The sequence below is a fragment of the Rhinatrema bivittatum genome, chromosome 1 (genome assembly GCF_901001135.1).
Source record: "Rhinatrema bivittatum chromosome 1, aRhiBiv1.1, whole genome shotgun sequence".
NCBI lineage: Eukaryota > Metazoa > Chordata > Amphibia > Gymnophiona > Rhinatrematidae > Rhinatrema > Rhinatrema bivittatum.
In genome coordinates this window covers 740,376,509-740,402,247 of record NC_042615.1, presented here as the reverse complement: position 1 = coordinate 740,402,247, position 25,739 = coordinate 740,376,509, and the positions used below count along the sequence as shown (strand labels likewise).

Below are 25,739 nucleotides of genomic sequence, written 5' to 3'. Positions count from 1 at the left end.
AGACCGCTGACCTTATCTTGTAGAGTTCGGGAATACCTGGATAGTCCGTATTCTGACTCCAGATGCTTGGTACTGGAGGAACCAAGATGATGATCCAGAGACAGACGGCAGGCCAAGAAGTCCAAAGGCAGTCCAGGTTAGGGTAGGCAGCAAGCAGAAGAACCAAAGCAGCAATCCAGAGGCAGGTGGCAGGCTAAGGAGTCCAAAGGCAGTCCGGGTCAGGGCAGGCAGCAAGCAGAAGAAACAAGGCAGCAATCCAGAGGCAGACGACAGGCAAAGAAGCCCAAAGGCAGTCAGGGCAGGCAGCAGGAAACAACCAGGCAGAACTTCCACGGAGAACAACTAGTGGCCGAAGCAAAGCAGGGATGAAAGGCCTCTCTTTAAATAGAGCCAGCCTTCCCGCGCTGCGGAGAACTTCCGCCGGCAGTCGCCGTAAAAAAAGGCGTGGTCAACCCCCGTTCGCGCGGAGCTGCGCCGGCTCGGAGGCCGACAGGGGAGAACGCCAGCGCCATCGGGAGCCCTCCTACAGGTATCACAGGGTAAGGGCCTTCCTCTTCTTTCATCTGGCTTTCCTCCTCGCAGCAATCCCGAGGCCCCCCCGACCGCAAGGCCCGATGCGCCCAACGATCGCAGCCGCGCCCCCCCGGCCTATCGGAGGCCAGGGGCTCAAAGCCGACGTAACCGGAGTGACCAGCAGGCCTTTAAAGGCCATCTACCTCCCCTGACGTTGTGTGCCAAAGGAGTGCGACCAAGGAGCCTGCCCCTTGGTGCTCCCCTTTGTGCTCCCCCTTGGACACCCTCCACCCTACTTCTTTCTAGCCAACTCTGACTAAACACAGTACTTTAACATCTGTCCCCCGGCTCTGCCAGCTAACGTAATCCCAGCTATTTACTGTCACTGTGCATCACGTTAATCTTTCATATACTGTTAATTACTGCTGTTAACTACTGCTGTTCACTGTCAATAACCCGTGACCTCGTCACCCTGCTCCCCCTGAATTGTGTTTACTTTCTTCATTCCCTTCCCCCCTCCTCGCATACCAAGCATGATTACCTACCCCATCCCCCGCATTCATTTCCCTACTCACAGACGCACCTTCCCCTTACCCACCCACCTACTTCTCGCAAATCACTACTCCCTATCTTAATTTCCCCCCTGACACAGCTACTAGGCCTTACCACATTATCTATAAGAACATAAGAACATGCCATAGTAGGTCAGACCAAGGGTCCATCAAGCCCAGCATCCTGTTTCCAACAGTGGCCAATCCAGGCCATAAGAACCTGGCAAGTACCCAAAAACTAAGTCTATTCCATGTTACTATTGCTAGTAATAGCAGTGGCTATTTTCTAAGTCAACTTAATTAATAGCAGGTAATGGACTTCTCCTCCAAGAACTTACCCAATCCTTTTTTAAACACAGCTATACTAACTGCACTAACCACATCCTCTGGCAACAAATTCCAGAGTTTAATTGTGCGTTGAGTAAAAAAGAACTTTCTCCGATTAGTTTTAAATGTGCCACATGGTAACTTCATGGAGTGCCCCCTAATCTCTCTCTTATCCAAAAGAGTAAATAACCGATTCACATCTACCCGTTCTAGACCTCTCATGATTTTAAACACTTCTATCATATCCCCCCTCAGCCGTCTCTTCTCCAAGCTGAAAAGTCCTAACCTCTTTAGTCTTTCCTCATAGGGGAGCTGTTCCATTCCCCTTATCATTTTGGTCGTCCTTCTCTGTACCTTCTCAATCACAATTATATCTTTTTTGCGATGCGGCCACCAGAATTGTACACATTATTCAAGGTGCGGTCTCACCATGGAGCGATACAGAGGCATTATGACATTTTCCGTTTTATTCACCATTCCCTTTCTAATAATTCCCAACATTCTGTTTGCTTTTTTGACTGCCGCAGCACACTGAACCGACAGTTTCAATGTGTTCTCTTCAATGCACAATCCCTAACGAAAAAAACCCCTATCCTTAATGAATTACTCTTAGATTGCAAACTTGATATCTGCGCCATCACAGAATCCTGGCTCAAGGATTCTGATACTGTCTTACTAAATCAGCTCCCCATTGACTCTTATGATACTTTCTCCATCCCTAGGCCTAAAAAAAAAGGAGGAGGTCTCCTCTTAGCGGCTAAGAAACACCTCAAATTGAGACCGCTTCAAATCAATACACCACCTGGATTTGAAATCGGACTATTCAAATCCCCTGAATTCCAAATCTGCCTTTTTACTCTCCCCCTGGCCTTCTAGAACATAATCCATCCCCCTTAATAGAACTCATAGCAGACTCCATCAATATCGACAGCCCAGCCATCATATTAGGAGACTTCAATCTCCATGTAGATTCACTCCCCCTCTCCTCCTCCTGTGAAACTTTCCCTCTTCGCCATCGGCTTTAGACAACTTATCACATCCCCTACTCACAAAGCAGGTCACATACTCGACCTCATCTTTGTCAATTCTTGCATTCACTCACCTACTTTAATTTCTTGTACCCCAGTACCATGGTCTGATCACTCACTTATTTATGTACTTAAATTCCCCTACCACACACACCCCATCACACCATAATACTATCATCTTCAGAAAAACATGCTCCACAGAGGAACTGATTTCCGCCCTAGCTGACTCTTTTAATGATCTAGACTGTTCCTCTCCTGATTCAGCACTCGCTGCATGGAACAACCTTACCAACAAAATTGCCAACGAACTATGTCCCCTCATTAGCAAAGACCTATACCAAGCATAAAAAAACAAAAAATCTTGGTACACCCCCGAGCTAAAAAGAATGAAAAAGGACCTCCGACTGAAAGAGAGAACAGGCGCAAAGACCCTACCCTGCAAAATGCTTCAATATACAAATCTGCCCTTCACAATTATAGAACCTCCACCCAGAAGACGAAACGTGACTACTATGCTACCAAAATAAACGAATACAAATTCAATGTCAAAGCGCTATTCTCGTACATCGTAAACCTCACTAAATCTGTCCCACTCCTAAGCACTGACAAAGATGCTAAAAGTAAAAGCGAAGAACTCGCCCAATTTTTTCACAACAAAATAGCAAACATCCTTAGCCGCTTTCCTTCCACCCCCACTTCTGTAAGCCTACCCCCAAAAACTGCAAATGCCACCCTAGATTCCCTTGATACTACATCCACAAAAGAAATTGACTCAATACTAAACAAAATCAAGCCAGCAACCCACCCCTCCGATACTATCCCCACAAAAACCCTGTTAACCATTCCACATATCATTGCCAAACCCTTAGCCAACATTAAAAACTGCTCCCTCTCCCTTGGCAAAGTCTCTGACACATTAAAACAAGCCGTGGTCAAACCCCTCCTCAAGAAACCCACCCTTGACCCCAAGGATCCCTCCAACTACCGCCCCATCTCTAACTTGCTCTTTATAGCTAAAATCATGGAAAAGGTGGTTAATGCCCAACTCACTGATTACCTTGACACTCTTAAAATTCTTCACCCGTCCCAATTTGGTTTTCGTAAGCACTTCAACACAAAAACGCTATTACTCGCTCTTTCAGACACCCTCCTCAAAGGTACAGACCATGGTCAATGTTATATCCTTGCCCTCCTCGACATCTCCTCTGCCTTCAACACTATCAGCCACAACCTCCTCCTTTTTTGCCTTTCCGACATAGGCGTCTCAGGGTCAGCCCACCTCTGGTTCACATTCTATCCATCCATCCAACAGGCAATACACTGTAAAAATAGGGAATTCTGAATCCTCCCATATCCCCCTCACCCAAAGCATCCCACAAGGATCTTCACTCACCTCCACTCTCTTCAATATATACCTATTACCCCTCTGCCATCTCCTTTCCGACCTAGGCCTCAGATTTTTCATATATGCGGACAATGTCCAAGTCCTCATACCCATACAAGAATCCATCACCAAGTCAGTAAAATTTTGGGAGAAATGCCTCTCCTCCATAACTACCCTCCTCACAAACCTCCACTTATCACTCAACACTACAAAAACAGAGCTGCTCATCATATCAAACCCACAGAATCCTAGGCTAGCCCTTTCAAGTATCCCCTTGTCCAATTTGACTTCCACACAGCCTTTTGTACGTGATCTTGGTGTCTTGATTGACCATCAGCTGAATTTCAAAAAGCACATCAGCACAGTTCTAAAAGAAGGTTTCTACAAGCTCAACGTTATGAAGAAACTCAAACCCTTACTCTATGCACAAGACCTCCGCACTGTCAAACAAGCAACCAACTGCCCAAAAATGGACTATTGCAATTTTCTACTTCTGGGCCTCCCATATGCCACTATCAAACCACTTCAAATGCTACAGAATGCGGTATCTAGAACCCTCACTAATACCAGCAAATCTGACCATATAACACCTGTCCTCAAAGGACTTCATTGGCTCCCCATACCCTCACGTATCCTCTTCAAAACTCTCACCATTATCCACAAAACGTTATACACTCACAATTACAATTGGCTCAAGGAGCCACTGCGTTTCATTCTCCACAACAGCCCCACTAGAACAACCCGCAAAGCTACCCTCCACACCCCTTCCCTCAAGAATGCTCATCTTACCACCACGAGAGCCCTTTCTGTTGCAGGACCCACCCATTGGAATGCTCTCCCCACTGAACTCCACACTGAGCCCTGCCAGTACAAATTTAGGAAAAAGCTCAAGACCTGGCTCTTTAAACAGGCATTCCCAGTATAGGTCTTCTAGTCCTCCTTTCGATCTCCCCACAATGTCATCATTATTATGGGGCAGATTTTACAAATCTGCGCACACGCGTACTTTTGTTCGCGCACCAGGCGCGAACAAGAGTATGCGGGATTTCAATAGATACGCGTGTAGCCGCTAAAATCCAGGGTCGGCGCGCGCAAGGCTGCCCAAAATCAGCAGCCTGCGCGCACCAAGCCGCACGGCCTGCCTCCGTTCCCTCCGAGGCCGCTCCAAAATCGGAGCGGCCTCGGAGGGAACTTTCCTTCGCCCTCTCCTCACCTTCCCCTCCCTTCCCCTACCTAACCCACCCCCCCGGCCCTATCTAAACCTCCCCCCTGGAAGCAGGCGTAACTTTACGCGTGCCGGGCCAGCTGCCGCGCTCCATGTTCCGGTCCGGGGGCTGGTCCAGGGGCCGCTGTCACACCCCTGGAACGCCCCCAGGCCGGAACCACACCCCCAGACACGCCCCCGAAATGCCGCATCACTCCCGACATGCCCCCGAAACGCCGTGTCACTCCCGGCATGCCCCCGACACGCCCCTCCATGCAAGCCCCGGGACTTACGCGCGTCCCGGGGCTTGCGCGCGCCACTGAGCCTATGCAAAATAGGCTCGGCACGTGCAGGGAGGGTTTGGGGTAGGTTTTCGGGGGGTACGCGCATATTTTACGCGTGTACCCCTTTGAAAATCTACCCCTATGTCAATTATTTTATGTTATCTCTGTGTTAGCTTACATTCTGTTTACTATGCACCATATTATATTCTTTATATTTCTTGTTATTTGCACCCATTGAATCACCTTTATGTTATGCCTTTTGCCTTGTTTATCCCCCTTTGCTGTCTATTCACTGTATTTCTCTTAGTTCATTGTAAACAGATATGATTTATTTCTCTTAGTTCATTGTAAACCGATATGATGTACCCACAAATGTCGGTATACAAAAGTTGTAAAATTAATAAATAAAAAAAATAAATGAAGTGAGGATGCATTGTTCCTTAATGTCTCTAATATTTTCAGGATGTGAGATGATATGAGTTTATATACATGCACAAAGTATGCAAAGTGCAAATGAGTGTGTGAGAGAGGGAATAAGGATGTAATTGAAAACATAATTGGGTTTAGATTAGGAAAAGAAAGATTGTTTTAATGCTATAGAATAGATTTTAGCTGTTAGGCTTTGCAAATGGAAAGAATTAGGAAGGCCCAACCACTGTAGGTCATAAAAAGGGGCCATGTTAACACATATATTGTTGGATTCGTGGACCCTTGAGCCGACTAGGACAGATGAGGATGCACTGTGGGAAGGCCCACAGTGGATGTCGAACCCGGGAGGCAGCACAGACAGGAGAACAGGAGGATCTTCACCACTGGAGACCTGAGGTCCCCCCAGGAGGAGCCCCTGAGGACCCGGGCCACTTGGACTTAGGCGAGACCTCCCGGATGAAAGCCGAATTCAGGAACCAGTGGATGAAAGCTGAAGTCGGAAGCCAGTGGACGAAAGCCGAAGTCAGAAGCCAGGTACAGCAACTAGCTACTCTAGGAAGAGTGAACCTTGTTGCAAGGCCAGGAGTGGAGTTGGTGCAGGGTTTAAATACTGAGAGCGTCTGACATCTCCCCTGGGTGGTGCAGTGCTTTCCCGCGCTGGCCCCTTGAAGTATCGAGCCCCTGCACGCGTGCCTAGAGGAAGGGGCTAGCTCCGAAGCATCGACAGCATCTCCCTCGAGGAAGGAGCGCCACGGATAGAAGCCAGGCAAGCCTGTGTAGACCAAACAAACGCCGTAGCGGCCCAGACAGTCCTCAAGGTAGGTGGAGGGACCGTGGCACGGCTCGGGACCGCAACAGTACTCCCCCTCCTATGCCCCCTTCCTGGGGGCTTGGGCTTCGCAGGGTGGTCTAAGTGGAACTGGCGAAGGAGGGTCTTGTCCAGGATGTTAGAGGCCGGCTCCCATGTATTCTCCTCGGGGCCATACCCCTCCCAGGAGAGGAGATACTCCCATCTATGATGATGAAACCGCACATCCAACACGTCCTTCACCTGATAGATGATGTCTTGTTCAGCTGTTGTGGTAGTGTTTTTAAATGTATTCATTAAGTTTCTTTTAAATCTGTTTGTTAAATTTGATTACTAAGTGACTGTTAGTTGGTGAATAACCAGCAATAAGACTACAATTAGCCAATCATGAAAATCAGGATTAATTGAATGTTGTTCAAAATTACTAATTGACTCTTATTTAGAAGAATTTTCTTCCAATGGGGAAAATAATCTATATAGCAAAAATTGTGACTGAAGTAGGTGAGAGATTGATTGGGGGTGGGGCTGGGAATCAAACTTGTGAATAGTTGCCAAGAAACCAGTACTCTTACCTTCTCAGATCAAATGTGACCTTAGCAAACTCACATTTCTAAAACTAGCAAACAAATGGTAGCTTTAAAAACAAGCAGACATTATGCACAGCCAGTAATAATTTAACCCTTTAAGAAATGTTTTCTCAAGATTTAAGCACTCTTTCCCAGTAAGCCCAATTTACCACCAATAGATGAAGGTTTTGCAGACAGCACTCCCTCTAGACTCATCTTGCTATCTACAGAAAGGACAGGAGTTTTGGAATCCCTTGAAAAATCTATATGGTTCTTCCAATCCCTGGATTTCCTATTCAGCTGGGTTGAATCTGGCTCTGTCTCATAAATTCAGTTCATAAGAGCCTGGATATGTTGGATTCGTGGACCCTTGGACCGATCGGAACCAGATGGTGAGTCGCTGAGTGAGGTAGCAGCGGAAGCCCCGATCGGAAGGCGGCAAGAACCGAGTTCTGAGTGGCTGAAGTGGAACCCCGGAAAGCCCTATGCGACCAAGGGCTGTGGCAAGGACGGACGAAGCGGGGAAGCTGGTATGATGGTGAGAGGATCTTCGCCCTGGAAGCCGAGCCTCCCCCGAGAGGAGCTCGTAGGAGTTCGGCCGCTGGGACTTAGGAGATTCACCCTGGAAGCCGGCGTCCCCCCAGGAGGAGCCCGTAGGGACCCGGCCGCTGGGACTTAGGAGAGCCCGCGGGGGCGGAGTCAGATGGAGTCCTAGGTAGTCGCTCACCGGTCCTGAGTCGTGCGCCAGGGAATCGTCGCTTGCCAGTCCGAGATCAGAAACCAAGGGATTGCTGTAAGCCACACTGGGGTCCGAGAGCTGGGAGTCATCGTAAGCCAGTCCGAGGTCCAAAGCCAGAGGGAACACCGTAAGCCGCGCCGGGTCGGAAGCCAAGAGTCGTCGTAATCCAGTCCAGAGTCAGAAGCCGAGAAACACAGGAAGCCAGTCCGAGATCAGGAAACACAGGAACCAAAAGGGAACAGGAACGCAGCAACTGAAGACAGGGTAAACCTGGGAACCTCGTTGCAAGGCGACGTTCAGGTCCGGCTGCAGGGCTTAAGTACCCTGGAGGCGTCTGACATCATCAGGGGCGTCCCCAAGGCTTTCCCGCGCTGGCCCCTTTAAATAATCGAGAGAGACGCGCGCGTGCGTCTAGGGGGCGGGGCTTAGCGCCGCGAGGCGCCGGCTGCTCCGGCGAGGCAGGGAAGCGGCAGTAGAAGCGGCTGTAGGCCCGGGCGAGCTGGGGGAACGCCGGGCCTGCGGTCGCCAGCGTCCCCGGGGACCCGCGAGCCGGTGAGTGGCGATTCCGGGGGCGGCCCGGAATCGCAACAGTACCCCCCCCCTCCTACGCCCCCTCCCGGGAGGCCGTGGTTTATCCGGATGGGCCAAATGAAATTGATGAAGGAGCGCTTTGTCGAGTATGTGGGCGGAGGGCTCCCACGAGTTCTCTTCAGGGCCATAACCCTCCCAGGACAGGAGGTATTCCCACCGATGACGGTGGAACCGGACATCCAGCACCTCTTTAACCGTGTAGGTGGTATCAGGATCTGAGGAAACCTCGGAGGGCTCTGGCGGAGATGGCCGGAATCGGGAGAGCACCAGTGGCTTGAGGAGGGACACATGGAAGACGTCATGGATCTTGAGCGTGGATGGCAGGCGCAGTCTGTAGGATACAGCCCCAATGCGTTCGGCCACCGGGAAAGGTCCAATGTAACGCGGCGCTAGTCTCATGGACGGAGTCCGCAATTGGATGTGTTTAGTGCTTAGCCATACCCTCGTCCCGGGTAGGAAGACCGGAGCGGGCCGTCGAGCCCTATCTGCATAAGCCTTAAAGCGGGTGGCCGTCCTGCGAAGTTTTTCCTGAGTAGTAAGCCAGAGGCGTTGGAGCTGACTGGCTGTTAGTTGTGCCGCCGGGGAGGTAACCTGCACTGGTAATGGCAACGGAGGTCTAGGCACCCTCCCATAAACTAGCTGGAAGGGAGGCTGTAGTGTAGCGGAGTGCTTGTGGCGATTATAGGAGAATTCCGCCCAGGGGATGAGAGAGGCCCAGTTGTCTTGAAGCTCATCTACAAAGGCTCTGAGGAAGGTCTTCAGGGAGCGGTTAGTTCGTTCCACCTGTCCGTTACCCTGGGGGTGGAATGCCGTGGTAAAATCCAGTTGTACCCCGAATTTCCTGCATAACGCCCTCCAGTACTTGGCTGTGAATTGCGGGCCTCGATCTGAGGCAATATGCGACGGTAGTCCATGCAATCGGAAAATATGTTGAACAAATAGATCAGCCAGCTCAGGGGCCGTAGGTAGCTTGGGAAGAGGGACGAAGTGAGCCATCTTCGAAAACCGATCAACGGTGACCCAAATCACGGTTTTTCCCTCAGAGAGCGGCAAGTCCACAACAAAATCTGTGGATAAGTGGGACCACGGTTCCGTGGGAATAGGGAGTGGCTGGAGCAGGCCCCAGGGGCGGCCCGGAAGTGGCTTTTGTTGAGCGCATGTGGGGCAGGACTGGACATAGTGCCGAACATCCTCCCTCACTCTTGGCCACCAGTAGAACTCTGTGAGCAAGTCAAGGGTTCGGGTAACTCCGGGGTGACCCGCCGTCAGGGAGTCGTGTGCCCATGCCAGGACTTTTCTCCGGGAACAAGCCAGAACCACCGTCTTCCCTTCGGGGCCCAGTTCCGTGGCTGCCAGTAGCACTTTAGCTGGATCTAGAATGTATTGAGGAGTCTCCACCCCATCTTCAACCTCGGTGGTGCGGGAGAGAGCATCCGCCCGAACATTCTTGGCTGCGGGTCGGTAGCGAAGCGAGAAGTCGAACCGACTAAAAAAGAGAGACCACCGGGCCTGCCGAGGGTTGAGCCTCTGTGCATGTGACAAATACTGTAAATTCTTGTGGTCGGTGTACACTAGAACCGGATGTTGAGCTCCCTCCAGCCACTGGTGCCACTCCTCAAAGGCCAACTTTATGGCCAGTAATTCTTTGTCCCCAATCCCGTAGTTCTTCTCTGCCGGCGAGAACTTGCGGGAGAAGTATGAGCAAGGCCAGGTTTTGCCTGTCGGGGAGGTTTGGAGCAGCACCGCCCCTACCGCAACGTCAGAGGCATCCACCTCCACGATAAACTGACGCTGAGGATCTGGATGACGGAGACAGGTGTCCTGTAAGAAGGCCTCCTTGAGATCTTGGAAGGCCTGTGTAGCAGCGGGGGGCCAGTTTCGCGCATCCGCGCCCTTCCGTGTGAGGACCGTCAGGGGGGCCACCAGGCTGGAGTAATGCGGGATGAACTGTCGGTAGAAATTAGCGAATCCTAAGAATCGTTGGAGTGCTTTCACCCCCGACGGCTGTGGCCAGGTCCTGATGGCGCTCACTTTGTCGGGGTCCATACGGAAGCCAGTGGAGGAGACAATATACCCCAGGAATGGCAGCGACTCCTGTTCGAACTGGCATTTTTCTAGTTTGGCGTATAAACGATTCTCCCTTAGTTTCAGTAGAACTTGGCGCACATGTTGCCGATGTGCCTCGAGGTCCTGAGAATATATCAGTACATCGTCTAAATATACGATGACGGAAGTGTATAAGAAGTCACGGAGCACCTCGTTCATCAGGTTTTGGAATACCGCGGGGGCGTTGCAGAGGCCAAAAGGCATGACCAGGTATTCATAATGGCCGTCCCTGGTATTAAAAGTGGTCTTCCACTTGTCCCCAGGGCGTATGCGAACGAGGTTATAAGCGCCTCGGAGGTCCAATTTAGTGAAGACGCAAGCGCCTTGGAGGCGGTCCAGCAGCTCCGGGATCAGGGGCAACGGATAACGATCTCGGCGAGTGATCTGGTTCAAGCCCCGATAATCTATACAGGGGCGAAGAGACCCATCTTTCTTTCCCACGAAGAAAAACCCGGCTCCGGCCGGGGATTTAGATGGCCTGATGAAACCCCGATCCAAGTTCTCCTTTATATAGGCTGACATAGCTTGAGTTTCCGGCAGAGACAGGGGATAGACCCTCCCACGGGGCGGCGTGGTTCCTGGCAACAAGTTGATTGCACAATCAAAGGGTCGGTGCTCCGGGAGTAATTCTGCCTTTTCCTTAGAGAAGACATCCTGAAAGGCACGATACTGTGGTGGTACCGTTAACGGGGTTGTGAGGAGCGGAATTGTTCGCAGCGGGCGTGTGGGAAGGCAATGACGGTGGCACGCGGAACTCCAGGAAGTGATCTGAAGGGATCTCCAATCGATCACTGGTGAATGTTCCCTCAGCCAAGGTAGACCCAGGATGACTGGATGGATAGATTTTTCGAGGATCAGAAACGAGATCTCCTCCTGGTGGAGGGCCCCGACCAGAAGCTGCAGAGGAGCAGTGCGAGTGGAAATGGTTCCAGGCAGAGGGTTCCCCTGAATGGAAGAAACACGCATGGGCGGTTCTTGGGGGCAAACGCCGAGCTGGAGCTGTTGTACTAGTTCTCGGAGGATGAAATTCCCTCCGGAGCCTGAATCGACTAAGGCTAGGGTATCGAACCCTCCTCCAGGAATACATAATCGTACCGGGACGGTACATGGGGAGTTGGAAGAAATGTTGCCTAGAGTCAACTCCCCGCTGAGCTCTAGGTTCGGCCCGTTTCCCGGACGCTCAGTACAACGTGCTATGAAATGCCCCTGGTCCCGCAATACAGGCACAGTCCTTGAGAGCGTCGGCGCCTCCGTTCCTCGGCCGAGAGAGGGCCCCTACCCAGTTGCATGGGTTCTTCGGGTGGAAGAGCGGCTGCCGAAGGTGGGGTGCCTCGAACTCGAGGTGGCGTAGTTCGACGGGCAGCGTGCCCCTGACCTGACCTCCGCTCACGAAAACGGGGCTGGATGCGCCGGTCCACGCGTCCAGCCAGTTCTATGAGTTCCTGTAGGTCATCCGGGAGGTCTCGGGCCGCGAGTTCATCCTGGAGCCGAGGGGATAGGCCCTCCAGGAATATCCCGTGTAAACTGTCCTCTCCCCAGGCTAACTCAGTAGCCAGGGTCTGGAATTCCATAGCAAATTCCTCTAGGGGGCGATTGCCTTGTCTCAGCTGAAGGAGCTCGGAGGCCGCAGTGGAGGCCCGGGATGGTTCGTCGAATATCCTCCGAAAGGCTTTGACGAATTGCACAAGATTATTTAATCGGGAGTCTTGGCGCTCCCAAAGGGAGGAAGCCCAAGCCAAGGGTTTCCCGTCCAGGAGCGAGATAATGTAGGTCGTCTTAGACCGATCCGTGATGAACTGGGCTGGCAAGAGGTCGAAGCGGATATAGCAGTGGTTGAGAAAGCCCCGACACGCCTTCGGATTCCCCGAGTATCTAGGGGGTGCTGGCATCTGTACCGGGGCAGGGAAACCCGGGTTGACCTGAGACGTGGATGCTGCGGGGCGAGTTGCAGGCGTCCCTTCTACCCGATCCGCCAGGCGTTGAACGGCCGACATCAACGTGTCGAGGCAGGATTGCTGTTGCTGCAGCTTCTGGGCTATGCCTGGGATAGCTTTTAGACCGGCAAGGTCCGCCGGGTCCATGGCCTTGCAATCTGTTGGATTCGTGGACCCTTGGACCGATCGGAACCAGATGGTGAGTCGCTGAGTGAGGTAGCAGCGGAAGCCCCGATCGGAAGGTGGCAAGAACCGAGTTCTGAGTGGCTGAAGTGGAACCCCGGAAAGCCCTATGCGACCAAGGGCTGTGGCAAGGACGGACGAAGCGGGGAAGCTGGTACGATGGTGAGAGGATCTTCGCCCTGGAAGCCGAGCCTCCCCCGAGAGGAGCTCGTAGGAGTTCGGCCGCTGGGACTTAGGAGATTCACCCTGGAAGCCGGCGTCCCCCCAGGAGGAGCCCGTAGGGACTCGGCCGCTGGGACTTAGGAGAGCCCGCGGAGGCGGAGTCAGATGGAGTCCTAGGTAGTCGCTCACCGGTCCTGAGTCGTGCGCCAGGGAATCGTCGCTTGCCAGTCCGAGATCAGAAACCAAGGGATCGCTGTAAGCCACACCGGGGTCCGAGAGCTGGGAGTCGTCGTAAGCCAGTCCGAGGTCCAAAGCCAGAGGGAACACCGTAAGCCGCGCCGGGTCGGAAGCCAAGAGTCGTCGTAATCCAGTCCAGAGTCAGAAGCCGAGAAACACAGGAAGCCAGTGCGAGATCAGGAAACACAGGAACCAAAAGGGAACAGGAACGCAGCAACTGAAGACAGGGTAAACCTGGGAACCTCGTTGCAAGGCGACGTTCAGGTCCGGCTGCAGGGCTTAAGTACCCTGGAGGCGTCTGACATCATCAGGGGCGTCCCCAAGGCTTTCCCGCGCTGGCCCCTTTAAATAATCAAGAGAGACGCGTGCGTGCGTCTAGGGGGCGGGGCTTAGCGCCGCGAGGCGCCGGCTGCTCCGGCGAGGCAGGGAAGCGGCAGTAGAAGCGGCTGTAGGCCCAGGCGAGCTGGGGGAACGCCGGGCCTGCGGTCGCCGGCGTCCCCGGGGCCCTGGGGAGCGCGGAACCCGCGCCAACCCGCGAGCCGGTGAGTGGCAATTCCGGGGGCGGCCCGGAATCGCAACAGGATAGACTCGCTTCAGGAAAAGGTGTTTCTCCCTGTCGAAAGGGCCACACTAATGAAAGGCCTAGTAAGGGCCTTCCTTCAACAAGGACCATCAGCAAGATCATTCTTGGTCTTCTCGATCACATGGCAGCCACTGTGCATGTAGTGCATCTGATTGGCCTGCCTATATGAGGCCTTCAGTCAATGGGAACAGCTCTACCAACCTTTAATCCACCGATGACCCCCAGGATGAGGACATAGCTACAGTAGGAAGCAGCTCTAATCTCTATCCACATTCTAGTTTCCAAGTTCATGAAAGATTTGTAGCATTCCCAAATCTCCTGTCTGTAAACCTCCAGTGCTTGGGACCTCAGTGTAGTCCTGGCTTAACTCATGGAACCTTCTTTTGAACACTTGAGTTGGTAGAATTGAGGTTTCTCACCTGGAAAGTATTTCTCATGGCTGTCACTTCAGCATGGAGAGTGGGTGAACTACAGTCTCTGGATTCATCTGCACCATACCTACAATTTTTTCACAGAGCGGTTCTACAAACTCATCCCCAGTTTCTTTCAAATGTAGTGTCTGCTTTTCACATTAATCAAGCTTTTATGCTATGTTCTTTCCAAGACCTCATGAGCACATAAGAAAGCAGGCTTTTTATTCCTTGAACTGTAAGAGAGCCCTAGCATATTACTAATGAGGACTGTTCCCCACTGGCAAGCTTCTCAATTGTTTATGTTCTTTGATCCTAATAGAATGGAAAGGACAGTTGTCAAACGAACTCTGTCTAATTGGCTAGTGAACTGTATAGCGCATTGTTGCTCACTTACTGGCTTACAGATTACAGTCTGTCAAGACTGACTAAGTGAGATCCAGGGCAACTTCACTAACTCATCTCAGGGCCACGTCTGTTGAAGACATCTGCAAAGCTGCTACTTGTGCACACCTTCACATCCCACTGCTGTCTGGACAGGATGTCCCGAGGAGACAATACCTGTAGACAAGCAAGTCTACGCAGCCTGTTCTCCCAGTAATCCACTCTCCACCTGGTGGGACTGGGTTGTCTTCAAGTAAGTGCTTCCACAATGGAACCCTCAGCTTTGGGCTCCCTATATATAATGGCTAATTCATCTTGCTTGTTGATGGAAAAAAACAACTTTTCTTACCTGTGAACAGGGTTCTCTGTACACAGCAGGATGAATTAGCCCTTCTTATTACCCGCTCGCTTAACCTCTGTGACTGAGGGGCTTTGAGACTGAGTATGCATTGTCAGTAAAGCTTTTACTGATCTATCAGACCTGGGATCATGTAGGTGCAGTTAAATGACATCACCCACACATAATGGCCAATTCATCCTACTGTCTACAGAGAACCCTAATTACAGGTAAGAACACTTGATTTACAATTTTGTTCTGCCATATTAGGTCCTGAGGTATAGCAGTCATCTCCCTTTTACCTGTATGATGTGTTAATCATTTATTGTACCCCAGTGTTAATTTATCTGTCTGTACTGTTATCGTGACTTCTACACTGCTTCATATGTTTTCAGAGCTGTATTAAAAATGAAATATAACACAATACCTGGATGCCTGGAGAATACAGAAAGGTCAGCTAGCCTGGAAGAGTGCCACCACTGTCAGTGAACCCCTAGAGTTCAACATTGGATTGTGTTCTCCAATATACCAGTCCGGAGGTTCTTGACATCTGGCACTTTGATCCTGGCTCTCTGTTCCTGCTCCTGGAAAGAGACAGAGAGCCAGGGCAAGCCCCAGACCTCTCCACATGGTTGATTCTTAACTGCACAAGAGAGAACAAAACAAAATTATAAATGTTATTGTATGTAGTGTACATAGGCCAGCTATCACTGCAATTCAAAAATGTATTGACAGTTTGATTCCATGATAATCTGGTTACACTGTAAATAGTTCAATATCAAATTATGTAAATTTGGGTAAGGACTATTCACTAGATTAACCCCAAATCATTTTGGCCTATGAAGATTGAATAGCAGGAAATATTCTGTTTGTCACAAATAGCAATTGTCTAAAAAGGAAATATTCACCAGATAGTTGCTACCTTCTCCCCACAAGAAAAAGTTCATCAGCCTGAAAATTATTGTTCTCATGGTGCAAGAGGAGGAATCGTGCCGCTGCTGCTCTTTCTGTATGTCCTGAATCTCTGCTATTAGCTTGTCATCTGAAAGATGATGTCTTTGTTTCTGCAGGTGTGCTTTTTGATTCTATCAGTATTTACTGCCTTCCATTTGCTCGTTTGTTGCTCTGCCTCTAGTCCCTCCCCCAATGATGTCAAGAGCTCAGAGGGCTTAATTCCCTGCACTGGAGGTGCCGTGTGCCGATGGTGCATGCGCATTCATCGTGTACATGAAGGAATAAGAACATAAGAAATTGCCATGCTGGGTCAGACCAAGAGTCCATCAAGCCCAGCATCCTGTTTTCAACAGAGGCCAAACCAGGCCACAAGAACCTGGCAATTACCACGATGTTAGGTTCCATATTAGGAGCTACCACCCAGGAAAAAGATCTAGGCATCATAGTGGATAATACTTTAAAATCGTCAGCTCAGTGTGCTGCAGCAGTCAGAAAAGCAAACAGAATGTTAGGAATTATTAGGAAGGGAATAGTTAATAAAACAGAAAATGTCATAATGGCTCTGTATCGCTCCATGGTGAGACTGCACCTTGAATACTGTGTACAATTCTGGTCGCCGCATCTCAAAAAAGATATAGTTGCGATGGAGAAGGTACAGAGAAGGGCAACCAAAATGATAAAGTGGATGAAACAGCTCTCCAATGAGGAAAGGCTGAAGAGATTAGTGCTATTCAGCTTGGAGAAGAGACGGCTGAGGGGGGATATGATACAGGTCTTTAAGATCATGAGAGGTCTAGAACAGAGGAGGAATAGCCTAGTGGTTAGAGCAGTGGACTATAAACCAGGAGACCAATGTTCAAGTCCTGCTGTTGCTCCTTGTGACCTTGGGCAAGTCACTTTACCCTACATTGTCTCAGGTACAAAAACTTAGATTGTAAGCCCTCTGGGGATAGAGAAATACCTACAGTACCTGAATGTAAACCAGTGTGATATCTCAATTGAGATCAAATGTCCGTATATAAAAATAATAATAAATAAATAGAATGGGTAGAAGTGAATTGGTTATTTACACTTTTGAATAATAGAAGGACTAGGGGGCATTCCATGAAGTTAGCAAGTAGCACATTTAAGACTAATCGGAGAAAATTCTTTTTCACTCAACGCACAATAAAGCTCTGGAATTTGTTGCCAGAGGATGTGGTTAGTGCAGTTAGTGTAGCTGGGTTCAAAAAAGGTTGGATAAGTTCTTGGAGGAGAAGTCTATTAACGACTGTTAATCAAATTTACTTAGGGAATAGCCACTGCTATTAATTGCATCAGTGGCATGGGATCTTCTTAGTGTTTGGGTAATTGCCAGGTTCTTGTGGCATGGCTTGGCCTCTGTTGAAAACAGGATGCTGGGCTTGATGGACCCTTGGTCTGACCCAGCATGGCAATTTTTTATGTTCTTATATTATCATAATGTTATTTAGGGCCAGGGTTAAAATCATCGTTTGGATCTGAATAATGGATGTGATGCTAGTGGATTTTTTATTTTTGTAGGGCAGGATATAATCAGGGTTGTTCTTTGAAGCAGGAACAGAAAAGCTTCTAGATTTTTGGACATCTGCATCTACTCAGATCTTGGATGCCATTGCTCCTTCTACTAAGCTTAGGCTATAAAATAGGAAGAATAATCCTTGGTAGTCTCTTGAGATTGCTATTTTTAAAACTAAATGGAAGTATGCTGGGAGACATAGGTGGAGGACCAGAGTAACTGCAGATAAGGATGTTTATTTGGATCTAATAAAGCAGTATAAGATTTTGCTTGATTCAGCAAAGAAACAGTATTTTCCTTATAAATTAGAGAGGGTAGGTCATTATCTGCTGCTGTTATTTTCTTTGATTAAAATAAGGACCTCAATGCTTTTCCACCAATATCTTTGGATATTTGGATATATTTGAATAGCTACTTTTTTGTAGAAAAGGTTCAACACATTTGTGTGGCTTTCAAGATCTGCCTATAACAGTCCATTTCATCTTCTGAAACTGTGCTATGAGAGTAGTTCCAGCCTATTATTGTAGGCGAGGTAGTTAGATCTCTAGGTATGTTGACATACTCTGCTTTTGAGGGGAATATTTGTCTGGGGTGGTTGATTAAATTTGGTTTGCTAACCTTTCTGCAGTTTTTTTCTCAACTGGTTTCCAACTTATTATCAGGAGTTCTTCCTGAAGCCATGAAAAAGTTATTATATATCCTAAAATTAAAAAGCCATCTTTAGATCCTTCTCTGTCCAGAAGTTATTATCCAATTTCTAATTTCCCATATCTGGCAAAATTATTGGAGAAAGTTATTTTGAACCAACTGTAAGATTTTCTTGATGAGTTCTCTATATTACATCCTTCTCAATTTGGATTTTGTAAATCTCATAGAACAGAAATATTGGGGGCAATATTCAGCCGCTGAGCAGTTCAGCTACTTAGCTGGATAAACATCCAGCTAAATAGGATATATTCAGCAGCACAGTTATGCCGCTGAATATACCCAGCTATCGTAAAGTTAGCCAGATATATTTATCCAGCTAACGTTAGGACAGGTCAGCGGTACAACCTGAGTTAGCCATATAAATTATTTATTTATGTTATTTTATTTATTTGTGGTTTTTATATACCAATATTCGTTTAGTAACATCACATCGGTTCACATTCAACAATAATTCACAACAGCGCTATATAAATATAGTTATTAGCAGCAGTGTTTTACAGATAACATTCAAACTTAATAGAACAATGACAAATCCATATAAATGCAAGGGGAAAACAATGCGGAAGGTAACTTTATACAAGAAAGCTATATACAAGAAATCTGCTAACTTAAAAGGCAGTGATATATTAACCAGCGGAAAAATTCTCAAGAGATGAGATTGAATTAATGGACTAATATCTCTAGGTACATCTCTAGGGGCATTGATTATTGTATATTAAGAAGGCATAAGAGACTGACTTACTCAGAACTTGAAAACCTGTTATCTGCGTATTGAGGAGAGGGGTACCTAAATAAGAATGGTATAATTAAACTAATAAGAATGATTGCTTGCAAAAATACATCCCTGTCTAAGGGGTGAAATTCTAGGGAGGAGCCTATAAGAAGCGGGGGTGTGTAGAATGTAATGCACTGGAAGGGAAGACACAAGAGGAAGGAAGGGGCATATCTGCGAGGAGGGTGCAGAGATGCAAGATACGTGATGGGGATAAGAGATCAAAGGAGGTTAGCAGTGCTGAAAATTGATTGCGAATACTTTATGTAAAGGCTTGTATGAAAAGCCATGTTTTGAGTTTTTGTTTGAATTTCTTTGGGCATATTTCTTGATGGAGATCAAGTGGCATGCTGTTCCAGTATGAAGGCCCAGCTATGGTCATGGCGTGCTTTTTGGTAGCATGGAGTAGAGTTGCTTTGTGGGAGGGTGTGTATAGCATGGAAGCATGCCGAGTTCTAGGGGGTCTGGAGTGCTTGTAGAAATGCAGGGCATTGTTAAGCCAGGTCATATCTTCAGTGTGTAGGGTCTTATGTATCAAAGATAGTGTTTTGTACATAATCCTTTGCACAATGGACAGCCAGTGCAGATCTTTGAGAATGGGTGTGATGTGTTCAGACTTACGTGTGTTGGTGAGTATGCGTGCTGCTGCATTTTGCAGCATTTGTAATGGCAGGATGGTGGACTTGGGTAGGCCTAGAAGGAGGGCGTTACAGTAGTCGACTTTTGCAAAAATAAGGGATTGCAGTATGGTGCGGAAGTCACATTGGTATAGAAGGGGTTTTAATTTTTTTAGGGTGTTCAATTTAAAATAACCATCTTTTATAGTGTTATTAATTATCCGTCTAACTCTGAATAACGGAAATTATCCGGAATAACGGAAATTATCCGTCTAACTCTGAATAATGGAACTATTTGGATAATTTATCCAGCTAACTCCACTCTTCTCCTGAAACACATCCTTCCTTCACCTGGAACACCTCCCCCCCCAACCTATCTGGAAAAATTCTAGCTAGAATTTAGCTGGATAAATCTCTAAATATGCCAGTGGTTGTGGAGCGCTAGGAGAGCGGTCCGCTTACCAGGAGATGTGTGTTCTTGGGCCACGGCCCGACCCCAGAGGAACTCCGAAGAGGTGCCGAGGTAGGCGAGGCATGCCCGAGCATGGGCTGGACAGCAGCGAGGCTGGACTGAAGACAGATGACTGGAGATACTGACCCTCCTCCAGACCTGCACACTTTGGAAGACCAACAACGCAATGGTAGTCTTATGAACAGTCCTCCAACTGTTCCAAGCCCTTTCGGACCTGCCGCAGGGTACGGCAAGAAGCGTCAGGCCGGATGGACTCCAGGGCAGCGAAGACCGGAACATGAAAATTCAGATGAGACTCAGGAACGAGGTACTTGGATGCACAGAAGAGACTCAGGAACGAGGTACTTGGATGTAGACGAGTATACAGACATTGGCACGATTCCTCAGGGCGCCCTACACGGCCAGTACCACTGGTCTGGTCACGGACCACCCTGTCCTACATCCGCAGGAGCGGGACCAGTGCAGGAAGGGTATGAGGAACTGAAGAATCAGGAACAAGGTACTGTAGACTCAGGCAAGATTCAAGGTATTCAGAAGACTCTGGCAAGATACAAGGTATTCAGAAGACTCAGGCAAGATTCAAGGTATTCAGAAGACTCAGGCGAGATTCAAGGTATTCAGACGACTCAGGTGAGGTACAAGGCATTGGACCACGAAGCGCCCTACACAGCCCGCCCGTGGGGCTGGTCGCGGACCACGACATGGCATGCCAGGAAGAGAGGCACAAAGAACCAGGGGTTCAGGATAACAGGACAGGATCATGGACATCAGGATCATGAGAACAAACATCTGGACTGGAACATGGATTACTGGATCAGGAGACAGACCTTAGGACTGAAACACGGACATCAGGAACAGCAGGTGAACATCTGGAGAGGAACTTGGACAACAGGACAAGACGAGGAGCTCCAACGAAGAACAGGAAACACAGGACCTTGAAGAAGTGCTGGAACAAGGACGACTCATGGAGCGAAGGACAGCAGGATCCCAGGAATGACCAACTCCTTGTGAAGGCAAAGCTGGAATGGACGCTGAGCCCTTTTGTAGGGCTGAAGAGGACAATGCCCAGGGAGGGGTCAGCAGAGGGCCACACCTGGCTGGCCCTTGAAAAATAGGAGAGAGGCGCGCGCCCGCGCCTAAGGAGAGCTGGAAGAAGAGAAGCAGGATCCGCTGGTGGTGTCCTTGGCCACGTGGAGAACCCGGGAAGCAAGGCAGGCAGCGGAGCAGCCCTGCCATGGAGCTGGAGGTAGGCAGGCTGCAGGAGCGGCTCCATGCCGCGAAAACTGAAGCTGGAAGGGCAGGAAGAGAAGGGCTGGCTGCAGGGTGAGCAGGGAGCTGAAGGCACCGGCAGGGACGGCCTCCCTGCCGGGCAAGGACACGAGCAGCAGCAGGCACTGGCAGGGACAGCTTCCCTGCCAGCTGAAGACCCCGGCACGGCAAGGACGGCTTCCTTGCCTCCAGAGGACCCCGGGAGAGCTTGCAGTACGTCGGGAGACACAGGAGCAGCAGCGGGGGTCCCGACCGTGAAGGAGAGCTTACGGCGGGTCGGCCCTGCCGCGTAGGGTAAAAGGCAGCCGGAGAGGAGCCCAGGCACAGCGGCATGACTGCCGCGAAGGCCGCAGCGCCAACGGCCCGAGTGGCCGCGTGGAGGTAAGAGCCAATCACAACAGTAGTATTGCCATTTAGATGGATAGCTTTTCTGTTATCTGTCTAAATAGCTTTTGAATATTGACTTCATTAATATTATCTACCATGGATTTTCTGAGACAGGGCTTAAATAAGGGAAACTCATATTTGATGGTCCTTCTTGACGTCTCCACCACCTGTGATGTGGAAAGGAATGCGACGAGTGAGGTTATCAAATTTGTGGATGATACAAAATTATTCCGAGTAGTTAAATCACAAGCGGACTGTGATACATTGCAGGAGGACCTTGCAAGACTGGAAGATTGGGCATCCAAATGGCAGATGAAATTTATTGTGGACAAGTGCAAGGTGTTGCACATAGGGAAAAATAACCCATGCTATAGTTACACGATGTTAGGTTCCATATTAGGAGCTACCACCCAAGAAAGAGATCTAGGCATCATAGTGGATAATACTTTAAAATTGTCAGCTCAGTGTGCTGCAGCAGTCAAAAAAGCAAACAGAATGTTAGGAATTATTAGGAAGGGAATGGTTAATAAAACAGAAAATGTCATATTACCTCTGTATCGCTCCATGGTGAGACCGCACCTTGAATACTGTGTATAATTCTGGTCGCCGCATCTCAAAAAAGATATAGTTGCGATGGAGAACAGATGAGAATGAATGACTATCCGATACTGATGATCTGTAATATCTAAAGACCATGAATACTGCCAAATATCCTCCCAAATAGAATCCCATTCCTCTTCCTGTGTTTCCTGAACCAAATCCTTTTCCATGGCTGCAGCTATTCCGAGGAGCTCCTGCATTTTTGCCCATGGAATTACTTTCTATATTCAGACGACCATCTTCTTATTAACAAAAATTGCAGCCTCCACCACATTTGAATTTTTCACTACAGACTATCTTACTATGGGTGTATACATTATATCCTGCAGTTGCAGAAAAGCAAACAGTGGAAAAGAAACCAAATGAAATCTTCCTTGAAGAACAAAAAGTACCCTGTGCAATCAGTTGGAAAAAAAATATGTGGTTAGTGCAGTTAGTGTAGCTGGGTTCAAAAAAAGTTTGGTTAAGTTCTTGGAGGAGAAGTCCATTAACGGCTATTAATCAAGTTTATTTAGGGAATAGCCACTGCTATTAATTGCATCAGTAGTAGTGTTTGGGTAATTGCCAGGTTCTTGTGGCCTGGTTTGGCCTCTGTTGGAAACAAGATGCTGGGCTTGATGGACCCTTGGTCTGACCCAGCATGGCAATTTCTTATGGAGAAGGTACAGAGAAGGGCAACCAAAATGATAAAGAGGATGGAACAGCTCCCCTATGAAGAAAGGCTGAAGAGGTTAGGGCTGTTCAGCTTGGAGAAGAGACGCTGAGGGGGGTTATGATAGAGGTCTTTAAGATCATGAGAGGTCTTGATCGAGTAGATGTGACTCGGTTATTTACACTTTCGAATAAGAGAGGGACTAGGAGGCATTCCATGAAGTTAGCAAGTAGCACATTTAAGACTAATCTGAGAAAATTCTTTTTCACTCAATGCACAATAAAGCTCTGGTATTTGTTGCCAAAGGATGTGGTTAGTGCAGTTAGTGTAGCTGGGTTCAAAAAAGTTTTGGATAAGTTCTTGGAGGAGAAGTCCATTAACAGCTATTAATCAAGTTTACTTAGGGAATAGCCACTGCTATTAATCGCATCAGTAGCATGGGATCTTCTTAGTGTTTGGGTAATTGCCAGGTTCTTGTGGCCTGATTTGGCCTCTGTTGGAAACAGGATGCTGGTCTTGATGGACCCTTGGTCTGATTCAGCATGGCAATTTCTTATGTTCTTATGTTATTAACATCCTGGCTAGAATTTCTTGCATCCTTTGTATAGGTCCTGCAGTCAGGACTTCCTGAGATGCTGGCTGATGACATCATATCCTGGCTAGTATATAAGGAAGCTTCGAGCAACCAGCCAGTGCCTCAGCAATATGTTCCCCTGTGCTAGTCATTAGTAAAATGTTGCTTCTGTTCCTGACATGCCGTGCCCTTGCCTTGTCTCTCCACCAAGCCTTGTTTCCCTCTCCTGCTTTGCCTTGCCTCCTAGTTAGCCTTTCTTGGACTGATCTTTTGTTGCTGTCTGGCCTGACTTCTGTCCTTGCTGTGCCATTCCTCAGCCTGCACTCTGACTCTGTTTGATGTCTTCCTGTCCTGACCCCTGTCTGAAGACCAACCTTTTCCTGCCTTGACCATCGCCTGGACTCTGTACCTTCCTGTGCACTGCCAGCCCAGACTCCTTTCTAGACTCACTCTCCTTGCCTTGAGGTGTTTCAGCTGCCGCCTGCTAGGGCCTGGTCCATGCTTGCATGCATTAGACTGCGTCAACTTAGTAGCGGCCCAAAGACTCACAACCTCCGGAGCATGATACTGCCTGTGATGGAGATTGAACAAAGATCTGTGAGTATTGCTTTGCTGGGGAATTTTTATGACTTAAAGCTTGGGAGAAAAGAGATTGTGGAGTAAATTGGCTATTCCTGTGCCCTTTTGCATTTCAAATTTAAATACTAGCTTATTCCTGTAAACTTTGGTTCTTAGAATTCAAATATTTGCTTATTCCTTTGGTCTTTAAAATTCAAATACTGTATAGTTTATTCTTGTATCCTTTGACTTTTAGGATTGAAATACTAGCTTATTCCTACGTTCTTGTTTTCCTTGCCTTACTGATCGTACAGTATATGTGGTTGTTTACCATCCATAATTAGAAACTTTTTTAAAATCATGATTTTTCCGGGTAAAAATAAATTATAATAAATCTCAAGCTTTTCCATTGCATCCTTCTTTGAAAGATGATTGGCAGTCATCGTTTTCATTTTCTTAGGTGGCAGAAGCTATAAAGTATTTGGGTATACAGTTGACATATTCTGGAAATATATTATAGCAACTGAATTTTGGTAAGGGCTGGAGCAAGTAGAGAAGCTGCTGATGGGACAGTGTGCTCTGGTTAAAATGGTATTACTACCTAAATTGTTATCCTCCATCCAAATGTTGTCCGTATGGTTTAGACAAACAGATATTTTGAAGCTATACTGATGCCATGGAAGGGGGAGGAGGTGCTAGTACATAAAACACAGATCAGTCTAATGCACTGAACGGCACTTTGTGAGATTCAAAGAGGTAAAGAAAAGATATTTCAAATCCACGTCAGAAATTGAATTTGAAAGGATATTTTCAATTATGGAAAAAAATAAGTTTACTGTTGTAAAGTAATATACATTGAGGGGTATAGCCCTTCATTGTAACTGTGATTTTGATAGGGATGAAAGCCACAAGATGTTAATTAACAATAGATGAGAATATGAGTGGCTGTGAGTAAGAGAATGTATGTGCGCGAGCGAGGGATGGGGGAAGACATTTAAGAAATATGTTTGACCGTAGGTGTACTCTATGTTACATTTGTACATGTTGCACTGAGAATTATTATTTGGAAGTTGGTATAATATATATGTCTCAATTAAATAAATTTTCCAAAAAAAAAAAAAAAATCATGATTCAAACTTTAATTGAAAAACTGTTTCCAGGCAAGTCTGAACTTTCCAATGAAGTACACCCCAGAACGTTTAGCTATTTGTTAGTTGAATATGATTTCTGGATCTACAGGTTAGATTGATAAGGATTTTACAATTGCATATAAAAATCCTAAATAAATAAATAAATAAATAAATAAATAAATAAATAATCATAGATCAGCTGCAAAGGGTATTTTTCCTTAAATGCAATTTTACTTCATTTTTTTATCATCAAAAAGAAAATTCACCCGGCTTATCATTTTCATTCATTTTTCTTTTACATAAAACTTCTCAGTTACATGTAAAGCTACAAAGTAAAATATTTTACAAAACTGGCGAACATAACAGTAATATTTAAAAACATAGCTTTCTTCTCCAGTTACCTGTCCTCACTCAGATCTCCAGCTCAAGCCACCAAACAACATTCTCTAGCATTTATACTACACTTGTTTATCTGGGGGGGGGGGGGGGGGGGGGGGGTTTGGTGTGGTCCAAGTTAATGGCTCTCATTTTGATTTTCAAACAAGGCAAATCATTTATTGGAGCAACTAAATAAATTCCAACCCTAAAGGTTTTTACTCTTAATAACCGAGGTAAATAAATAGAGCACATGTGCATGTTTCTTTTGCAGTTGATAAAAGCCCCAGTGCCTTGCGTAGAATGGTATAGTCTGCTAAGGTGGGGGAGCCTGACTTCCATTCCCAGCTGTTCTGTGAGGCCCCAGAGGCATC

The 25,739-nt window shown here is 47.8% G+C and overlaps 1 protein-coding gene across 3 annotated transcripts in view; it reads right to left on the bottom strand.

The window, feature by feature from the left end:
- Nucleotides 1–25,739, bottom strand: part of LOC115076473 (selenoprotein P-like) — a 64,488-nt gene that overhangs the window by 23,316 nt on the left and 15,433 nt on the right. For all 3 annotated transcript variants that reach the window (XM_029577997.1, XM_029578006.1, XM_029578016.1), the window contains exon 3: nucleotides 15,188–15,403. In XM_029577997.1, the coding sequence (XP_029433857.1) occupies nucleotides 15,188–15,390 (203 nt within the window). In that variant the 5' untranslated portion in view covers nucleotides 15,391–15,403. The remainder of the gene's footprint in view (nucleotides 1–15,187; nucleotides 15,404–25,739) is intronic.